Genomic DNA, 16,556 nt, shown 5'->3' with positions numbered 1-16,556 from the left:
GGGCTTGCTTCCTAAATGTTATTTAAACCAGTGGTTCTCAAACATTTTCATGCCAAGGACCCCCAGATTAATATGCAATTCCCCATCTGAAAACGTTTTGCGCCATATCAGATTTGTGTTGATACATTTTTTTTAAGATTTAAAGATTTTTTTGAAAATAGCAGATCAACAAGCTCACAACGAGTCGCGATTTTCAAATAGCCTATAAATACAGTATACTGTATATTAGGTTTAAAGAGCTCATGTGGCCTAGTCGCTTCTTTTGTGCTTGTTTTCATGGACCTGGTTGCTTATTTCTCTCACACAATCTGGCAACACTGATTTCTGTACAACAGAACTCACAACCGTCCCTGGACTTGCTCTACAACACTACACCACAACAAGGCTATGTATGACCAATCACAAAACCCAGTCAAGCGATGACAAACACCATCTCAAGCCCGTTGAGAGCCCTCTGCCCACTGTTTTCATGCACTCACAGTGAGCAGATGAAGGAGGTCCTTGTTGGATTCAAAGGGCGGCGCGCCGCTGTGGATGGCCAGCAGGTCACTGATGTTGCTGTACAGATGCTGCAGCTTTCCCAGGTTGATCTTGTCCTCGTCCAGGTAGTCGGGCAGGGCCTCGTTCAGCGAGATGAGGTCCTTCAGATGCACGCCCAGGATGGGCACCTTGAAGCCGCTGCACTCGCTGTACACGCGGCGGTAGTTGCTGTAGTTACTGCGAGAGGAAAGCAGCTCTGTCATCTCACCCAGCGCCTAGAGCAGAGATAAGAGTGAGACGAGGGAAGCAGCTTTGGCATCCAGAAACATTTCATTGCCAATTACACCTCATATTGTTTAGTTAAGTGTTGATGCTCTCTAAGCCAGACAGACAGGCACCCGTTTGGCTAGTTACAGTCCATAGCCTTTGACACATATAATATCCCATAGCCTGGACGGAGGATTGCTCAGCAATTATGGATTCACCCAAAAAAATGTTGTTGACCGATTCAAAAACATAATTGAAATGAGTACCAATATTTCCCCATACGAATATGAATGCATCCACCTTATTTACATTACCCATTACCCATAACCTAGCAAGTTAGTAACAAAGTCGTTTTTGTTTTCTTAGAAATAATGACAATGTAGTATAATGGCATCCTATAGTGTGTATAGTTTCAATGTACAGATTTTAGATTTTTCGATATTATACTGTTTAGACTGATGCTAGGTTCTTGCTTTACTTATGATCCTAGATTACTATTGCTATGCATTCGATGTATTACCTTATGTTATCCTTGCTTATATTACAGTAAATTGCTCTGGATTAAGAGCGTCTGCTAAATGCCTAAATTGTAGATTGTAAATTGTAATAGCAATAAAACACAGGTTGTGCTGTACTGTGCGGTATGCTGATCTTCGCCGCTGCCCTTCATTGCATCCCTGACCGATCAGCATCACAGTTACTTTATATAAAATAAAATAACTGTATTATGTCAAATAAATGTGATTTCTTCGGTTGTTCGTTGGTTTTGCTTTTTACTCCTTTATCTCCCCAAATGTAGTCATTATGCCAATGAATTCCTCCCCACACACATTCCTGTGTGTTGTCACTGCTGTTGTATCCTACGCGTAAAGCCTCCGTCTTACTCCTCCCGCCCCCCACACTCCCTGCTGACAGTTGCCACCTCAGACTGTTATAATACATGCAGTGATAAATATCACCATCCCCCCCTCCCCCCCCGGCTTCCCTCCCCCGAAACACGGGCCAATAATGTACATATTATATACATATTATATACATTATACGTATTATACGTATCTCGCCAAAGCCGGATGCACCGCGGTGGACCCCCAGACTTCGCGGTGGTGGGCAGGTACTTAACCACTGCGCCACCCGAGCGCCCGATAGTTTAATTGTATATTCCAACTGGTAAGATCAGTATGGGTACAATACCTTAGTGATGTCCGGTGGCAGCAGGTTGGAGGTGTCTTTGAGCCTGGAAATAGAGCTGTGACACAGACCTCCAGTCACTGCCATCAGAGTGTTAAAGTTCTGCAGGGCACGCAACTTCTACGGATCAAGAGATGAGCGAATCAGTACAGCCATTCGAGACAAGGTTGCTTTCATAAACCCTTTAAGACCTGGAACGCATCTGTGTCACTTTTTTGATTTGAGCTAAAAAAAAGCATTATTTTACACTTTGGCTATTCAAAAATAGCAGATATACAAGCTCATAGCGCGGCACGAGTGCCGCGCTACGAGCTTGTAGATCTGCTATTTTTGAGAAATCGGGAAAATTTGTGCAAATCTTTGAATATATATATTTTTAAAGCGAACATTTTTAACTAAAATCTTTACTTCTGGGGGGTCCCTGGAACAAAATATTTTGATGGGGGTACGAGGCCAAATACATATAATTTTGGGGGTCCTTGACATGAAAAAGTTTGAGCACCACTGATATAGAAACATACGTTTTTCAGAATACTGTTGGGATTTAGGAGACATGTAGGCAGGTCTTAAAGGGCCTACACCATGAATTTTAACTTTTTCTTCTTTTTTGTGTGTTTTTGGTCTCCCCTACCTCTCTTCTATCCTCAAAAATACCCCAGTTTGAACACTCAGGCTTTCACAGCAAATCTGGGGTTTTCTGTAAATTGGTCTCAAAACAGGCCAAACTGATTTGGTCCCTGACGTGACGTCACGTCAGGGAACAATTCCTCCCGTTTTTCAGTTGCAAAAAAAAAAATATATATATATTTTTTTTTTTATTATTTTATTTTTTACTTTTTCCACACAGAACCTAGCCTGGCTCCAGCCCGTGAATCGCTAGCCACGCCCATTATAAAAATATGTTCAGGCGATTCTGGTCTGGTGACGCTCTCATAGGAGGTCTCAGACTCGGTTGAAAATCTGTACGACGAATCGGGATCGGGATAATCCAGTATGAACCAATCGCCAAAGAGTCTTTGCTAAAAAAAAACTTTGGCCACGCCCCCATCTCAGAAATCGGCTGCATTGAGAGGGCTTTCAGACTGAATAATAGAGTGAAACGAAATGAAAATTCAGACTGAGTGTCAGGCTACACAGAACCAGGAGATAACATGCATACAAACTGTATCAATAGCGCCCCGTGCCAAACAGGACAATGTGCTATTGCAGGTAAAAGTGCTTTATAAGCCAGAGAGAAGTTAGTTGGAATGAGTATATCTGAGGCTTGATTTAGGCTCAAACCTTTTGAAAAACGTTTGAGGGACATAAACAATATGATATTAAATATATATATATATTTCTAAATTCATGGTGTAGTCCCTTTAATGGGTTAAAATGTAGCTTTACCATAATGTCAGTTTAACAAATGATTAACTAGTCTGGTCTGCATGCTCACCAAATCAGATTCCTTGCACTATGTAACTTTCTTTTTGAATAAAATGTAATGTTGTCCAATCTGTATGGTAGAGTATGTTATTATTACAGTATAACTTATACGATTGGGGTGGTTGTATTTTGTCTCCCTGCTCTTCTATTGAGACATTTAGATCGTGTCAAAGGTCAAGTCTCACCTAGAGACACTGGATCTGCCGAAAATGTTGACCTGATGGTCAAGATTCAATTTATCCCCTGAGCAAGCAGGGGATATTAGCTCCATTAGCTCAGTGGTAAAAATGTCAGGATTTGTGCAGGAAACCGAGTTCAAATCCAGGGTAGAAGAGGAAAGTTACATAGTGCTGCTTTAATAGATTCTGAAAAACATGCTTAGCTGAAGCAATTATTCAGGGATGTACACCAGTACCAACTGTTACTGTACAACAGCACATTTTTATGGGTCGCGAGTGAATACCCCTTTATTTTTAGTTTCCTAAATTTTGTTTTTAATTATTATTATTTCTTAAAAAAAAATGTTTTTAAATTATATGTTAAAAAATAAATTCTAATGTTTTTCAAAATAATTCCATAACAAAAAATTCCATTAATTAGAGGGGAAAAATACTTTTAAGTAGTAATGAAAATAGCAGATCTACATGCTCACAACACGTTGCATCTCGACGTGTTGTGAGCTTGTAGATCGGCTATTTCTCTTATTTTTTCGGCTATTTCTCTTATCTCTTATTTTTTGGTATTATTATTTTTGTATGGTTCCTTTGTTTTTCCATCATTGAATTGTTTTTATATTCCCTGTGCATGTATTGTATTTGTATTGTTAAGCACTTTGTAAATATGGCCAAAAGAACATAAACCAACAACATGAATAACCATTAACATCTTAACCCAGTGCCCAGTAACTCAAATGAAAAGAACGCTGGACAGTTGTAAATAAAGAGATTCACCGAGAATTTAAAAAGTGTTGTTGTGCAATATCAGGCACGTGCACAGGTGAACCTGTGCACGTGAGGTTGTGAGCTGAGCTTTCATCTTGAGGGACTGACAGTGCTAAAGGCCACTGAAAACAATTTTACAAGTGACCCAGTTTTGGGCCAGCCAGGCTTTTCTTTGTCAAGACTGCCTGACAAGCCTGCCCATTACTAGGGTTGTAAGTTAGCAGAAGCTAACTGAATAATACAAGTAACTTTCTTCCTCTTTGACCAAAAAAATGTAATAAAAAGCCTCCATATGTCCATGTTATCTCAGGGTAATGAAAAAGAATAAAATCTGCACACAAATTTATCACCAAATATATTTTTGCAAACGGGAGTATTTTGTGGGTGTGCAAATTCTAATCTTTTTCATTACATGTTGAGCTTTTGATCCAGCACCCAGCCTAGTAGGTCTGGGATGTGCGTGTCTTTGGCCTTTTCTCATGTTGTGTGAGGGAGCAAACTTATATAACCGAGCAATCGTCAGACCATTCTACTCTACAATCAAATGAAAACTACGCTCCCTCCCCATCTTGTCACTATTTTGGTAACATTAATCTTAACATTTTATTCTGACGCGCACGTATGACTCACCTTCACTCAATTACCCGGTGCGTCCGAGCACCTAGCCTTGCACTCTTGTGTGTAAATGTGTGTGCATTTTATCTGCCTGGGTGCAAGGTAGCAGTCAAGATGTGGTATGGAACGTCACTGATTTGTGCATTCTCTCAATGAGGAATGGATTTGACGATGACGCATTGATTGACTGCAGAGTGCATAAACAGATTTAACCCATTAAGACCTGGAACGCATCTGTGTCACTTTAGATTTCTTTGGCTATTCAAAAATAGCAGATATACAAGCTCATAGCGCGGCACCGAGTGCCGCGCTATGAGCTTGTAGATCTGCTATTTTTGAAAAATCTTGAAAACATTTTTTTTTCGATTTTTTTCAAAAAACTGTTAGGATTTATAAAACCATTTTTTAAGAATCTTAATGGGTTAACAGCACTAAACATTTTCTTAATGGGTGGGACTTGTCCTTCATATAAGGGCTCAGACACCCATGATATTGATCCATATATTGCCCAGCTTTACTCTACCAGTGGGTGAAGTTAACGCTGTGCGAGGATCCGGGACAGCTTTGATGGGTTATTTATTCCTGAGCGTATGGGGGCATAAACTACTAGCATCATAGAAACCTAACTGACTGTGAGTTTACCTGGGCAACATGGATGTATTTGGTGAAGACCTCGGCTCTCTGCTGGGCTGTGTGTCTGCTGAGAATCATGAGCTGGACCCATTGGGACACGCCGTTGCACATCATGACCGAGCGCTCCAGCGAAGGATTGTCCCTCACAGAGCCCCGTATCACGTAACTGCGGTAGTCCAGGAACTAGCAAAAAGAACAAAGGGCAGTGGACAGAGGAGAGATCACATGGATTTCATCGATAAAACCACAAATCCCCATATATGGAGTACAATGACGTCATCAATATGACGTCATTGCACTGACGACCTAGACTGGCATGGAATCCATAGTTGGGCGCGCCCGACACAGAACTCCATATAGGGGCATGAAAGGGACAAAGAGACAGATACAGTCATCTCCATCTATGGGCATAAAAGGGACACCGAGTGCCGCGCTATGAGCTTGTAGATCTGCTATTTTTGAAAAATCGTGAAAAACATTTGTAACTGTCAAATGTAAACAAATTCTGTATTTTCAAAATCTTGTGTTTTTTGGGCGGATTTTGTTAGTTTTTTTTTCGTGTTTTGGTTACTTTATTTCGGTTTTAGGGTTAGGTTATTTAATTCTTATTTTTGCCTGATTATACCGATTTATTATCAAAAGAAATTATTATTTTTAACTTTTAAAAAAAGTGGGGGGTATGAAATCACGGATCTATGTGAGTGAGGGTGTCGCGTCGTACGCACAGTGAATGGCCGTGACGCCCCTGGTTACAACGGGTCTCTGAAGCGGGTAATTGCATAACCGGGCGTAGCATGCGTTTCCAACTTGCACCGTTCCGACTTGTTCCCGAATTCTAGTGTCAGTTTTGCAAGAAAAAAGTATCTCAGTGTTATGAGAAATGAAGTTGCAGTTATGAGGAAAGGAAGTTCGTCTACAACAAAGAGCTTGAACAAACAAAAGGAAACACCCCAGCAGAAGTAAGTGCATGTGAGCGCATGTGAGTGGGTGAGGTGTGAATTGGGGGGGGGGGGGATGTAGGTGGGGTTGGAGTTAACCCTGGTTTAGTATACAGAGCCTGGTTCAGGAAAAGGGCACAGGGTGGGGTTGTGATATTAACCCCGGTGAGAGTAACTGTAGGAAATTGCATCAAAGACAACAAAAAACACCTTATCCTAAGAGCAGTGTGATTGTTTTGTGATGTTTTTCTTAAATGGGTGCACTTCCTATTGGCGGTCTGTTTTTGTATTTTCGAAAATATGTATTTATTTACAAATCCATAATACGATGTGTAAAAAAAAACCCCAAAAGACCAGGAATTAGGCAGAAAGTGCTCCTATGTTCTGTGGTGAACGATGATAATAGAAATTAATGTATGATGTGTGATATATTTATTTAGGATTACAATGACGATGAAAGATGAGGATATTCTAATGAAACTCACAGAGATGTTACAGAAGTTCTTGAACTCCAGGTAGCTGAGGTGCTCAGCCATCTCGTCGGGCTCCATGTGGTCGAAGATCAAAGACACCTTTCTCTTCTTCACCGCGGGCGTCGCCGGTATGTAGACGTGAGAGCTTCTGGGGGAAACACCGCCACATTGTTGTTTTATTTCTTAGACTTTATGTTTTGTTTAAAGATACGGTAAGTGATATTTTTTGGTTAAAACAATGTTTTTTTTTGTTAAAAGGTTAAAGCACTATATTCTGATTGTAATCATTGCTATAGAGTAGTTTGTTCAGTAACATGAGTCTCTCTGTCTCTCCAGCTCTTTGATAAACAGAAAATACATTTTCAGGTAGGTGACAAAAATCTGCCAATCAGGAGAGAGTACCCATTTCATTTTTCAACTTCATTTTTATAGTGTTCCAGTTCCAATTTTGTCTGCTCATTTCTTTGTGTCATCACTTTCAATTTCACTTTCAATCTGTATCCTGTCTGAGTTCTCTATCCTGATTGGATAAAATCGGTATCCTGACCTGAAAATGCATTTTCTGTTTAATAAAGAGCTGGAGAGACATGGAGATTCCTGTTACTGAACAAACACTCTGTGGCAATGAGTACTATCAGAATATAGAGCTATTTAACAATTATTTTAACCCAAAAATATCACTTACCCTACCTTTAAATATTAATACATTCTAATTGTATCTAATTTAATTTAATGTAAACGGTGAGGTTCTCTTATAAGCCCTCCTAGGGGTTCTTACCTCACCTGCACAATAATATTCTGTTATCTTTCCTTGGAAAGAATAGTATACTATGTATGTGTATGAATATGATTCCTATTGTGCAAATCAATAAATAAAATACAATTCAACATGAGAACACTGGACAGTTGTAAATAAAGAGATTCACCGCTAGAGAATAAACATGGCTAATTAATAAACCTTATTTGTAGAGCACTTTTCAAACATCATAAAATGGTGCTGAAATATACAACAAATTAACACAACCATGGTCTTTCGTAAGTCATATAAATGTCATGTCAATGACTGCAGGACAAAAGGTGGCATTTAACATTATTTTAACCTATATTTATGGATGGAGTATAAACTACTTAACACACAACATCATGTTTGTGCAAAATCATGTATATCGTCTCATGGTGTCGGGTGGCACGCCTACTTGTTGAAAAGTAGTACTGCCTCAAGTTCATATGTGCAGTATATCCCCAAGACAAACAGAGATTGCCTCTTGGGGTCGAGTCCTCGGGTAGGACATATTACAGTAAACATGTACAGATTCGTGATGACTCACGGGCAGGAGGTGTCGCTGCAGATCTGAGAGGTGGTCTCCTCTCCGTTGGGCCGGACCAGAGCCCACAGGTCCCCCATAATCTGCTCCAGCAGGGGGTCCGCCTCGAACACGGCCGGTATCTGGCTGATCCACTGCCTTACCCAGGACACCACAGAGAAGCACACATGTTTACTTACAGTACCCATGCCCCAGAACCACAGCGGAGCCAGCAGTTCTGACTCAGATGCAGTAGCAACACATATACGCAGGGGAGGTATTTGGAATTTAATGATCAAATGATTCAACTGAAACTCCACTATTATACAAGTTTTTGTTAAAACAAACTTTTTGTTTTGTTAAAAGGTTAAAAGATCTATTGTCTGATAGCAATTATTGCTATAGAGTGCTTTTTCAGTAAAAGGGTCTCTCCAGCTCTTTAATAAACATATATATATACTGTATATAATAAAAATTTCAGGTCGGGATACCAATTTAATCCAATCAGAGAGAATCAGCTTGTGATTCAGTTCCAATTTTGTCTGTTTCATCACTTCCAATTTCACTTATTTGTCTTGTATCCTGTATGAGTTCCCTCTCCTGATTCGATAAAATCGGTATCCCCTACTGAAAACGTATTTTATGTTTACTAAACAGCACCTCTTGTTACTGTACAAACAGTATAGCAATGATTACTATCAGAAATTATACATCTATTTAGCACTTATTTTAACAAAAGATATCATTTACAGCTCATTTAAATGATCAAATCTGACATATGAATACAAATCGTCCTCAATATTCACTCTGTAGTGGCACGATTAAAGATACTACGCACGCACGTACACACGCACACACACTGACCACACTTGGTTTGGGGAAAAGGCACACACTAACCTGATAAGATGACAGATCTGTGGTCTCCTCAGTCCCCTCTTCTCAAGGGGACAGTCCTTATAGGTGCCAGAATGTCAAGGAAGATCAATGATATGACAGCTCACTCACTACACAGCAGCAGGCAACACACAACAAACTACACTCAACACACCAGCACTCAGACCTACTTAAAATCAGCTTTGTCCAAATAGGCAGCGTGAAACAAAGCCACTTCTGTTTTATTGTGTTAGAGATTAATGCACATGTGACTGGGAACAATAGGGAGCAGGATAGGCCAATAGCGGTGCACTCTTATGATGATGATGATGAGGATGATAATGATGAAGATGATGATGGTGGTGGTGGTGGTGGTGATTGGTGGAGCTGTGAGTGCAAAACTATTGTAATGATGCTGTACCTTTATGTATGTCACTCTGTTAAAAGGTTTGTCCACCTGAGGGCGCTAAAAGAGGCAACCAGTTGTGGAAAAAGTACTACATTTTAACTTAAGTAAAAAAACAAAACAATACTACAATTTGGAAATACTCTGTTACAAGTAGAAGTTTGGAATTAAAAATGTACTTGAGCAAAAGTACAAAAGTAAATTGGCATCAAAATATACTTAAAGTACGAAAAGTAAAATGAATAAAAAATGGGATTGGCTTTCAAAATAGTCAATGCGACTTTGCCCTCAATGCCCTCAATACCCGCATATCTGACTATACCTAAAAAAAGTGAGTGACACCCACAGCCACAATACTAGAGGGAGTGTAAACAACGATCTGGTAACACTCACCTATAGAACAAACATGGGGAAAATCTCCTTCTACAGCACTGCCATCAAGTGTGGAGTACCCTGACACCATCCCTTAAAAAATGTGGATCACTGGCTTCCTTTAAATCAGGCCTGAAAATCCACCTTTCAGGAGGCCAAAGGGGGGGGGGGGCAGGGGAATATCACTTCTCCCTTGGGAGTGTTGGGACCCCCGCGGACCCCTGTGGAACATGGCGGAGCCCTTCGGCTGTTTCTTTTTTTTTTCATGAAGGTGGTTGCTTGTTTCTGCCGCAAATGTGGCAACACTGATATTTTCTTGTCTTTTGTGCTTATCGTCTGGCAACGTGGCAACGCAGATGGCTCAGTTGTTGTTGTGGGAAGTGGGGACATGACAAAGTTGGCTGCGTGTTTTGTTTTGTGTTTGGGATGTACATGGCACGTGAATGACGGACATATTGTGATACAGACATGACTGAAGTGAAAGCAACGGCCTGGGTCATCAAAAAGGTAAGCTAGAGGGGGGGATGAAGCGAAGGACACGCTTGTGTTGTTGTGCTGGCGATGCAGAGAGCTGCGGAGTTTCTTCGTGTTGTTTCGGCTAAAGCCGTCGGCGTTCGGTGTCGGTGGTGCGCACGGTAAACGGTGCGGAACTGTTTTCCCTTCCGTTGGGGTCGTAATGTGGCGAGTAGAATTGATTATGTTGCGAGGTGGAAAATATATAGTGAGCAATGAAAGGTGGCCTACGCCACCCGTAAATTCTGCGCACATGCCGTGGCTACTGTGGTGGCGAGATGTGGTGTGTCGGTGTTGTGTTTACTCGACAACAGAGCTGTGGGTATGGCGTCAGCGGGGGGGCGGAAGTCAATCCTCGATTATATAAGTATATATATATATACTGTATATATATATATATATATATATATATATATATATCTCTTTGAATAATCGGCTATTTTCAAATAGCCAAAGTTGAAATAGAGCCGAAATGGTTTATGTATGTTTTGTAATAATAATCAAAATCTACAAAGTAACTATTCACTAAAGTTTTCAAATAATTGTAGTCGAGTAAAAAGTACAATATTTGCCTCTGAGATGTAGTGGAGTAGAATGAAAAGTATTGGAATTTGGACATACTCCAGTAAAGTAAAAGTACCTCACAATTGTACTTGAGTAAATGTACTTAATTGCTTTCCACCACTGGAGGCAACACAAGATTGGGCTGAAACACTCTTGGATTTCATGTGTGATTTGGCCCACATGAAAGGCTATGAGCCGCAGGTCTCACCTAGTATGCACACCTTTAGGTTGTCTTGTTATTAACCCATTCAATCCGGGAACGCATCTGTGTCATTTTAGATTTATTTGGTGTCATTTTTGGCGGCAACGAGTGCTGCGCTATGAACTTGTAGATCTGCTTTTTTTAATATTACATTTGTGCAAATCTTTGAATAAATATATACATTTTAACTCAAATCTTTACTTCTGGGGATCCCTGGAACAAAATATTTTGAGATGGGGGTCCGCAGACAAAAACATGGCCCTTGACATTAAATTGTTTGAGAACAACTGATATTATAGCAACATAAGTAAAAAACAAACAAAAAAACCCCAACTGTTAGGATTTAGAAGACAATTGTAGAATCCCCAGAAGCAAATATTTGAGTTAAAAATGTTCGCTTTATATTTTTTTTAAAATAGCAGATAATGAGGGACAATCAGAGACAGTGAGGGAATATGACGGATAGTAGGGGACAGTACGAGTGAGGGAATATGAGGGATAGTGAGGGATAGTGAGGGACAGTGAGGGACAGTGAGGGACAATGAGGGACAGTGAGGGACAATCAGAGTGTCATAAAGGATATAGGTTGAGGAGTTTCTGGGCGAAGGTCTGGGACGGTACCACCCAGCTGTGCATCATCAGTGTCATGTGAACCAGCTGGGAGCCTCGGGTGCTGGTCAGCCTGCCCTCTGAGTCTGAAACACAACACAACACAACACAACCACTTTAAAGTTTTATTGGCTTTACGAAATGTCCTTTTACATTAACACTCTAATAAAGACACTGCCAGACAGGTATTCAAACCTTGTTAAACCAGGTTCCAAACAGTGGCGGTGGTTACAGAACGTACCTAATGTACTGGGCCTGGAAAAATCTGTCTGAGCCCCGAGTTAGATACTGGGCCGCAGGAAGGGGGGTGCGAACGGTGCGGCCGCACCGGGCCCCGCACTGGGGGGGGGGCCCGCGGAGGGAGCACGCACGCGACTTCGCACCGGGCCCCGCATTTCTCCCAGACGGCTCTGGTTAGATATTATAATGACTGGTGGACCTTTGCCTTCTTATAGCGATGATTATTCAAGATAGAACGTATTGTTTGAACATGGAGCTATGAACGACAGTCACGTTTTTTGAAGCAGTACAACCAGTAAAGAAAATACATTTAAAAGAGATTAACGGACCAAAGGAGTTAAGACACCGCTGTATGAGCTCATCCAGGCTGGCAGCACTGGGGCTGGGGGCTGGGTTGGGGGTCTGCAGGGCCCGGTTTATGTCCTGGGGGCTTGGACATGTATTCCTCCTCCTCGTCACCTGCTTCTTGCTCTTGACCCCACCAGGGCTCTCCCCATGAGGTTTCCTGACAGAGAGAGAGAGAGAGAGAGAGAGAGAGAGAGACAGAGAGACAAAGAGAAAAAGAAAGATAGACAGAAACAGAGGGTGTAGAGAGGGTGATGTGGTCAGTAGTGAGTAAGACATAGAGAAAGTGATCAACAGAAAGAAACAGTCATGGAAGGAGAGAGAGACAGACAGACAGACAGACAGACAGACAGGCAGACAGACAGACAGACAGACAGACAGACAGACAGACAGACAGGGGGGAGAAAGAGTCAGATAAACAGAGGGCAACAGTGCAACACTGTGGTGAGTGGGTTTCAGGTCAGCATCCATCTCCTTGCATCTGATCAAATGTAACTGTGTCACAGTTCTCTGAATAACCACCCCAACGTCACGCTGAGACCAACAACACAGCTTGCTATCTGCACAACAATCATATTTAGCATCAATGGTATCAGCCTTTACAGGCTGAATTAGTTTGCACATAAATGAATGTATCTGAGTGTTTTTATTTAATCAAGAAGTAAATAAAAAGAAATACAACAAACAATAAATAAGGGGAACGAGACCTCTTCCAAGCACATGCTGGGAGTTGGAATGCGACCGGTATTAAAATACTACTGATATTAAAAGTTTTTTAATCGTTTGGGATTACACTTTGCATTGTGACGCTGGCTTCATGATCAATGCAACATTTAGGGAGAGGCCAGATGAAAGCATAATTAGAGAAACACTAGTGGCTAACACAGGTGAATGTTATGCTGCAATGTGTTTCTGTTATTTAACGTAACCAGGAAGTGTGACTTCGGAGAACAGAGCTCACAAGTTCCCTGAATGACCAGATCTACATCCCCTTATCTAAGCCTCGCTTCAACCACACGCACGCACACACACGCACACACACGCACGCACGCACACACACACACACGCTCTTTATCCAGAGCGACTTATAGTAAGCAAGGTAAACACATACATGGAGTGCAGAGAGACAGTGTAGTACCAGAGACAGTTGCCCAGTACAAACTTTTACAGTTGGCCACTGAGCAGTACATTACACATTTAAGTTGACGATGAATTGTCACTCAAATAATCGCGATTAACGATTTAATTGTGTGCTTGGCCGTTGAACATTGGAACATATGAAGCCTTTTAGGCTTCGTGATAAAACAAATTGCACAAGGCAGATATGACAAATAACTGAAATATACAAAGAAATTATTGACATATTTAATCATTTTTATTCAAGTAAAAATAGCAGAAATAGCAGATCTACAAACTTGCAACGCGTCACAAAGTGACGCGTTTTGTGTGAGCTTGCGTCACTTTGTGACGCTTGCAACGCGTCACAAAGTGACGCGTTGCAAGCTTGTAGATCTGCTATTTCTGCTATTTTTAATATTTGAAAATGTGTGAAAATCTTTAAACATGGAATCGATTATGACGATTATGCAAAATGAATTGCGATTATCTCAAATAATTGCGATTAGACGATTATGTAATAATCGTGACAGGCCTAGTGAGCAGCTGAGTGCCTTGCTCAAAGGCACGTCTAATAGTCGCTCTCCAGGTCGCCCAGATTTGCCCACACTGCTTGGGGAATTTGAACTATAAGCTCCTGTTCACCAGCTCATCACTACAGTGCCATGTACATGAAACTGATTCCAAAGCCAGACTGCCTCTGTGCCAATCCACTGGGCCAAGCTCCCCACTCCTCCTCCCCCTCCTCCTCCTCCTGCTCCTCTCCTGTCCTCTCTCTTCGTCTCGCCTCATTACACTGGAGTATTGAAAGGGCCACTTACACAAGAATCGGTAATCGTCACAACAACACACGGGTGCGTTGGTACGCTGTGTCAATGTGGGCAGGGGGGTAAGAAGGACACAGAGAGGTCACGGTCAATATGAGAAAATAGCAGAAATAGCAGATCTACAAGCTTCCAATGCATCACAAAGCTCTACAGATGTAGATCTGTATAAAATGATTAAATATGTCAACAGTTCCTTTGTATATTTAAGTTATTTGTCATATCTGCCCTGTGAAATTTGTGATTACAAAGGCTAAAAAGCAGCAGAAATTACATTTTGATCATATGCTCCAATGTTCAATGCCAAAAACACAATTAAATCGTTAATTGCAATTTTTTTTGTTACAATTAATCGTCATTAATCTTAAATGTGTAATCATAGCGGTCACTGACACCTGGTATGGGTTTACATTATAGAAATCAACAGTTTTTCTATCCTAGTTTAATCAGGGAATAATACCTGAGATACCTGAGAACTAGGTGACTGAAATGAACAACCTATTAGGAAAGTAACTGTCTGACAGTATAGTCTGTGGCCCTCAGGACCACAGCTAAGGTCCAATTGAGTAGAAAACTAGCAGTTGTGCACAAGCTATTATAGGAGTTTAATTTCTGGACTAGGTGAATAAGTCAGTTTTTTAACTTGAAGGGCTACCCCACCCCCTCCTCCGCTGAAGCTTTTGTCACCAATTCTCCACCGCCCAGTGTCAAGAACCACAGGTCGGTTTCACTCCTTTTGTTTCTTTCCAAAACACTTGAATGAATTGTTTCTAACCAGCTCTCTCTCAATCGCTCACCCACTCCACTGAAACACTCCTCACAGTCACAGAGGGAGGCACACACCGCCACTCAGGCCGCCTCCCACTCCTCAGTCGTCGTCTTTCTTGACCTGTCTGCAGCGATGTGATACAGACCTGGTCCTGGACACCCCCCCTTTTCTGTTAACCCTTTAAGACCGGGCGGGAACGCATCTGTGTTTCATTTTTAGATTTCTTTAGCTATTCAAAAATAGCAGATCTACAAGCAAACAAGCATGTAGATCACCTTTTTTTGAAAAATCGTGAAAATGTGCGCACATGTTTGAATATATGTATTTTTTTAAAGCATCATTTGTAACTCAAATCTTTGCTTCTGGGGGATTCTACAGATGTCTTTCAAATCCTAACAGTTTTTTGAAAAAACCTTTTCACGTCAAGGACCCCCAAAATTATATGTATTTGGCCTCGGACCCCCATCTCAAAATATGTTGTTCCAGGGACCCCCCAGAAGCAAAGATTTGAGTAAAAAATGTTTGCCTTAAAAATATATATATATTCAAAGATTTGCCCCCCTGAAAATAGCCCAACGAAAACTTAAAATGACACAGACATGTTCCCGGTCTTAATGGGTTCATCTTTTTAACATTTTCATTTGTTTGTCTTGGGTATGGTCTATTGGGGCCTGCTTCATATTGCATTCATGCATTTTGATGTTTGAAAGGATAATTTCTTTTTTCTTTTTTTAAATCTGTTTATTGGGGTTTTTTAAAGGCATTTCTGTGCCAGTCCTTTATAGTGCACAGGCTTTGATTGGGATATTGAGAAAATAGGAAGTAGATATGCCAGTGTGTCCCTGACATGGAAGCGTCTTTGTGTGAGAAGAACCACGTAGAACCAGGCTGGCAAGGTGATGGTTATTTTTTTTTATGTTTTTGAGCATCCGACTGATAAGGGCACAAGCTCTAATAATGATCTAATGATCAGTTCAGACCATCATTCAGCTCAGGACGAATGAATGAGGATGAATGAATCATACTGTAATGACATAGTGCAGGGATATTCAACTAGATTAGGCAGGGGGCCACGATTGTAAAATGACTTGCAGTCAGGGGCCACAAGACCGTGATAACAAAACCGTTTGTTGTGTGCTATAGGTCCGATAGGACACAATAATGGACACATTATGTCCATTATGGTAACTTATTATGGCCTGCTTCATACTGCATTCATGCATTTTGATGTTTGATAGGAACATTTCTGTGTCAGTCCTTTGTGCACAGGCTAAGATTTTGAAGAAAATAGTAAGTAGATATGTCAGTGTGTTCTGTGCACGGGTCCCTGACATAGAAGCGTCCCGTATTAATGAAAGGTTTTTTCATTTAGTATTGAGCACCCAGGTGATAAGAGCACAAGCTCTTATGATGTGTTTGAAGTGGATGAAGATGGAGAAGATGGAAGCTGGACAAAATC

The 16,556-nt window shown here is 41.1% G+C and overlaps 1 protein-coding gene across 4 annotated transcripts in view; it reads right to left on the bottom strand.

Moving 5' to 3' along the window:
* rasgrp4 (RAS guanyl releasing protein 4) overlaps positions 1 to 16,556 on the bottom strand; it is a 29,935-nt gene that overhangs the window by 8,088 nt on the left and 5,291 nt on the right. For 3 of the 4 annotated variants that reach the window (XM_084064381.1, XM_084064383.1, XM_084064384.1), the window contains exons 2-9: positions 12,373 to 12,548; positions 11,778 to 11,889; positions 9,162 to 9,224; positions 8,289 to 8,423; positions 6,973 to 7,108; positions 5,559 to 5,732; positions 1,939 to 2,055; positions 480 to 755 (exon numbers count right to left, since the gene is read on the bottom strand). In XM_084064381.1, coding sequence (XP_083920507.1) covers positions 480 to 755; positions 1,939 to 2,055; positions 5,559 to 5,732; positions 6,973 to 7,108; positions 8,289 to 8,423; positions 9,162 to 9,224; positions 11,778 to 11,889; positions 12,373 to 12,548 — 1,189 coding nt within the window. The remainder of the gene's footprint in view (positions 1 to 479; positions 756 to 1,938; positions 2,056 to 5,558; positions 5,733 to 6,972; positions 7,109 to 8,288; positions 8,424 to 9,161; positions 9,225 to 11,777; positions 11,890 to 12,372; positions 12,549 to 16,556) is intronic. The other variant, XM_084064382.1, reaches the window with a different exon arrangement.

The sequence above is a fragment of the Gymnoscopelus microlampas genome (assembly GCF_963454915.1).
Source record: "Gymnoscopelus microlampas genome assembly, chromosome: 8".
In the NCBI taxonomy this organism is placed as follows: Eukaryota; Metazoa; Chordata; class Actinopteri; order Myctophiformes; family Myctophidae; genus Gymnoscopelus; species Gymnoscopelus microlampas.
Note: the sequence above shows the minus strand (reverse complement) of the source record. Positions and strands in the feature narration are given on the sequence as shown.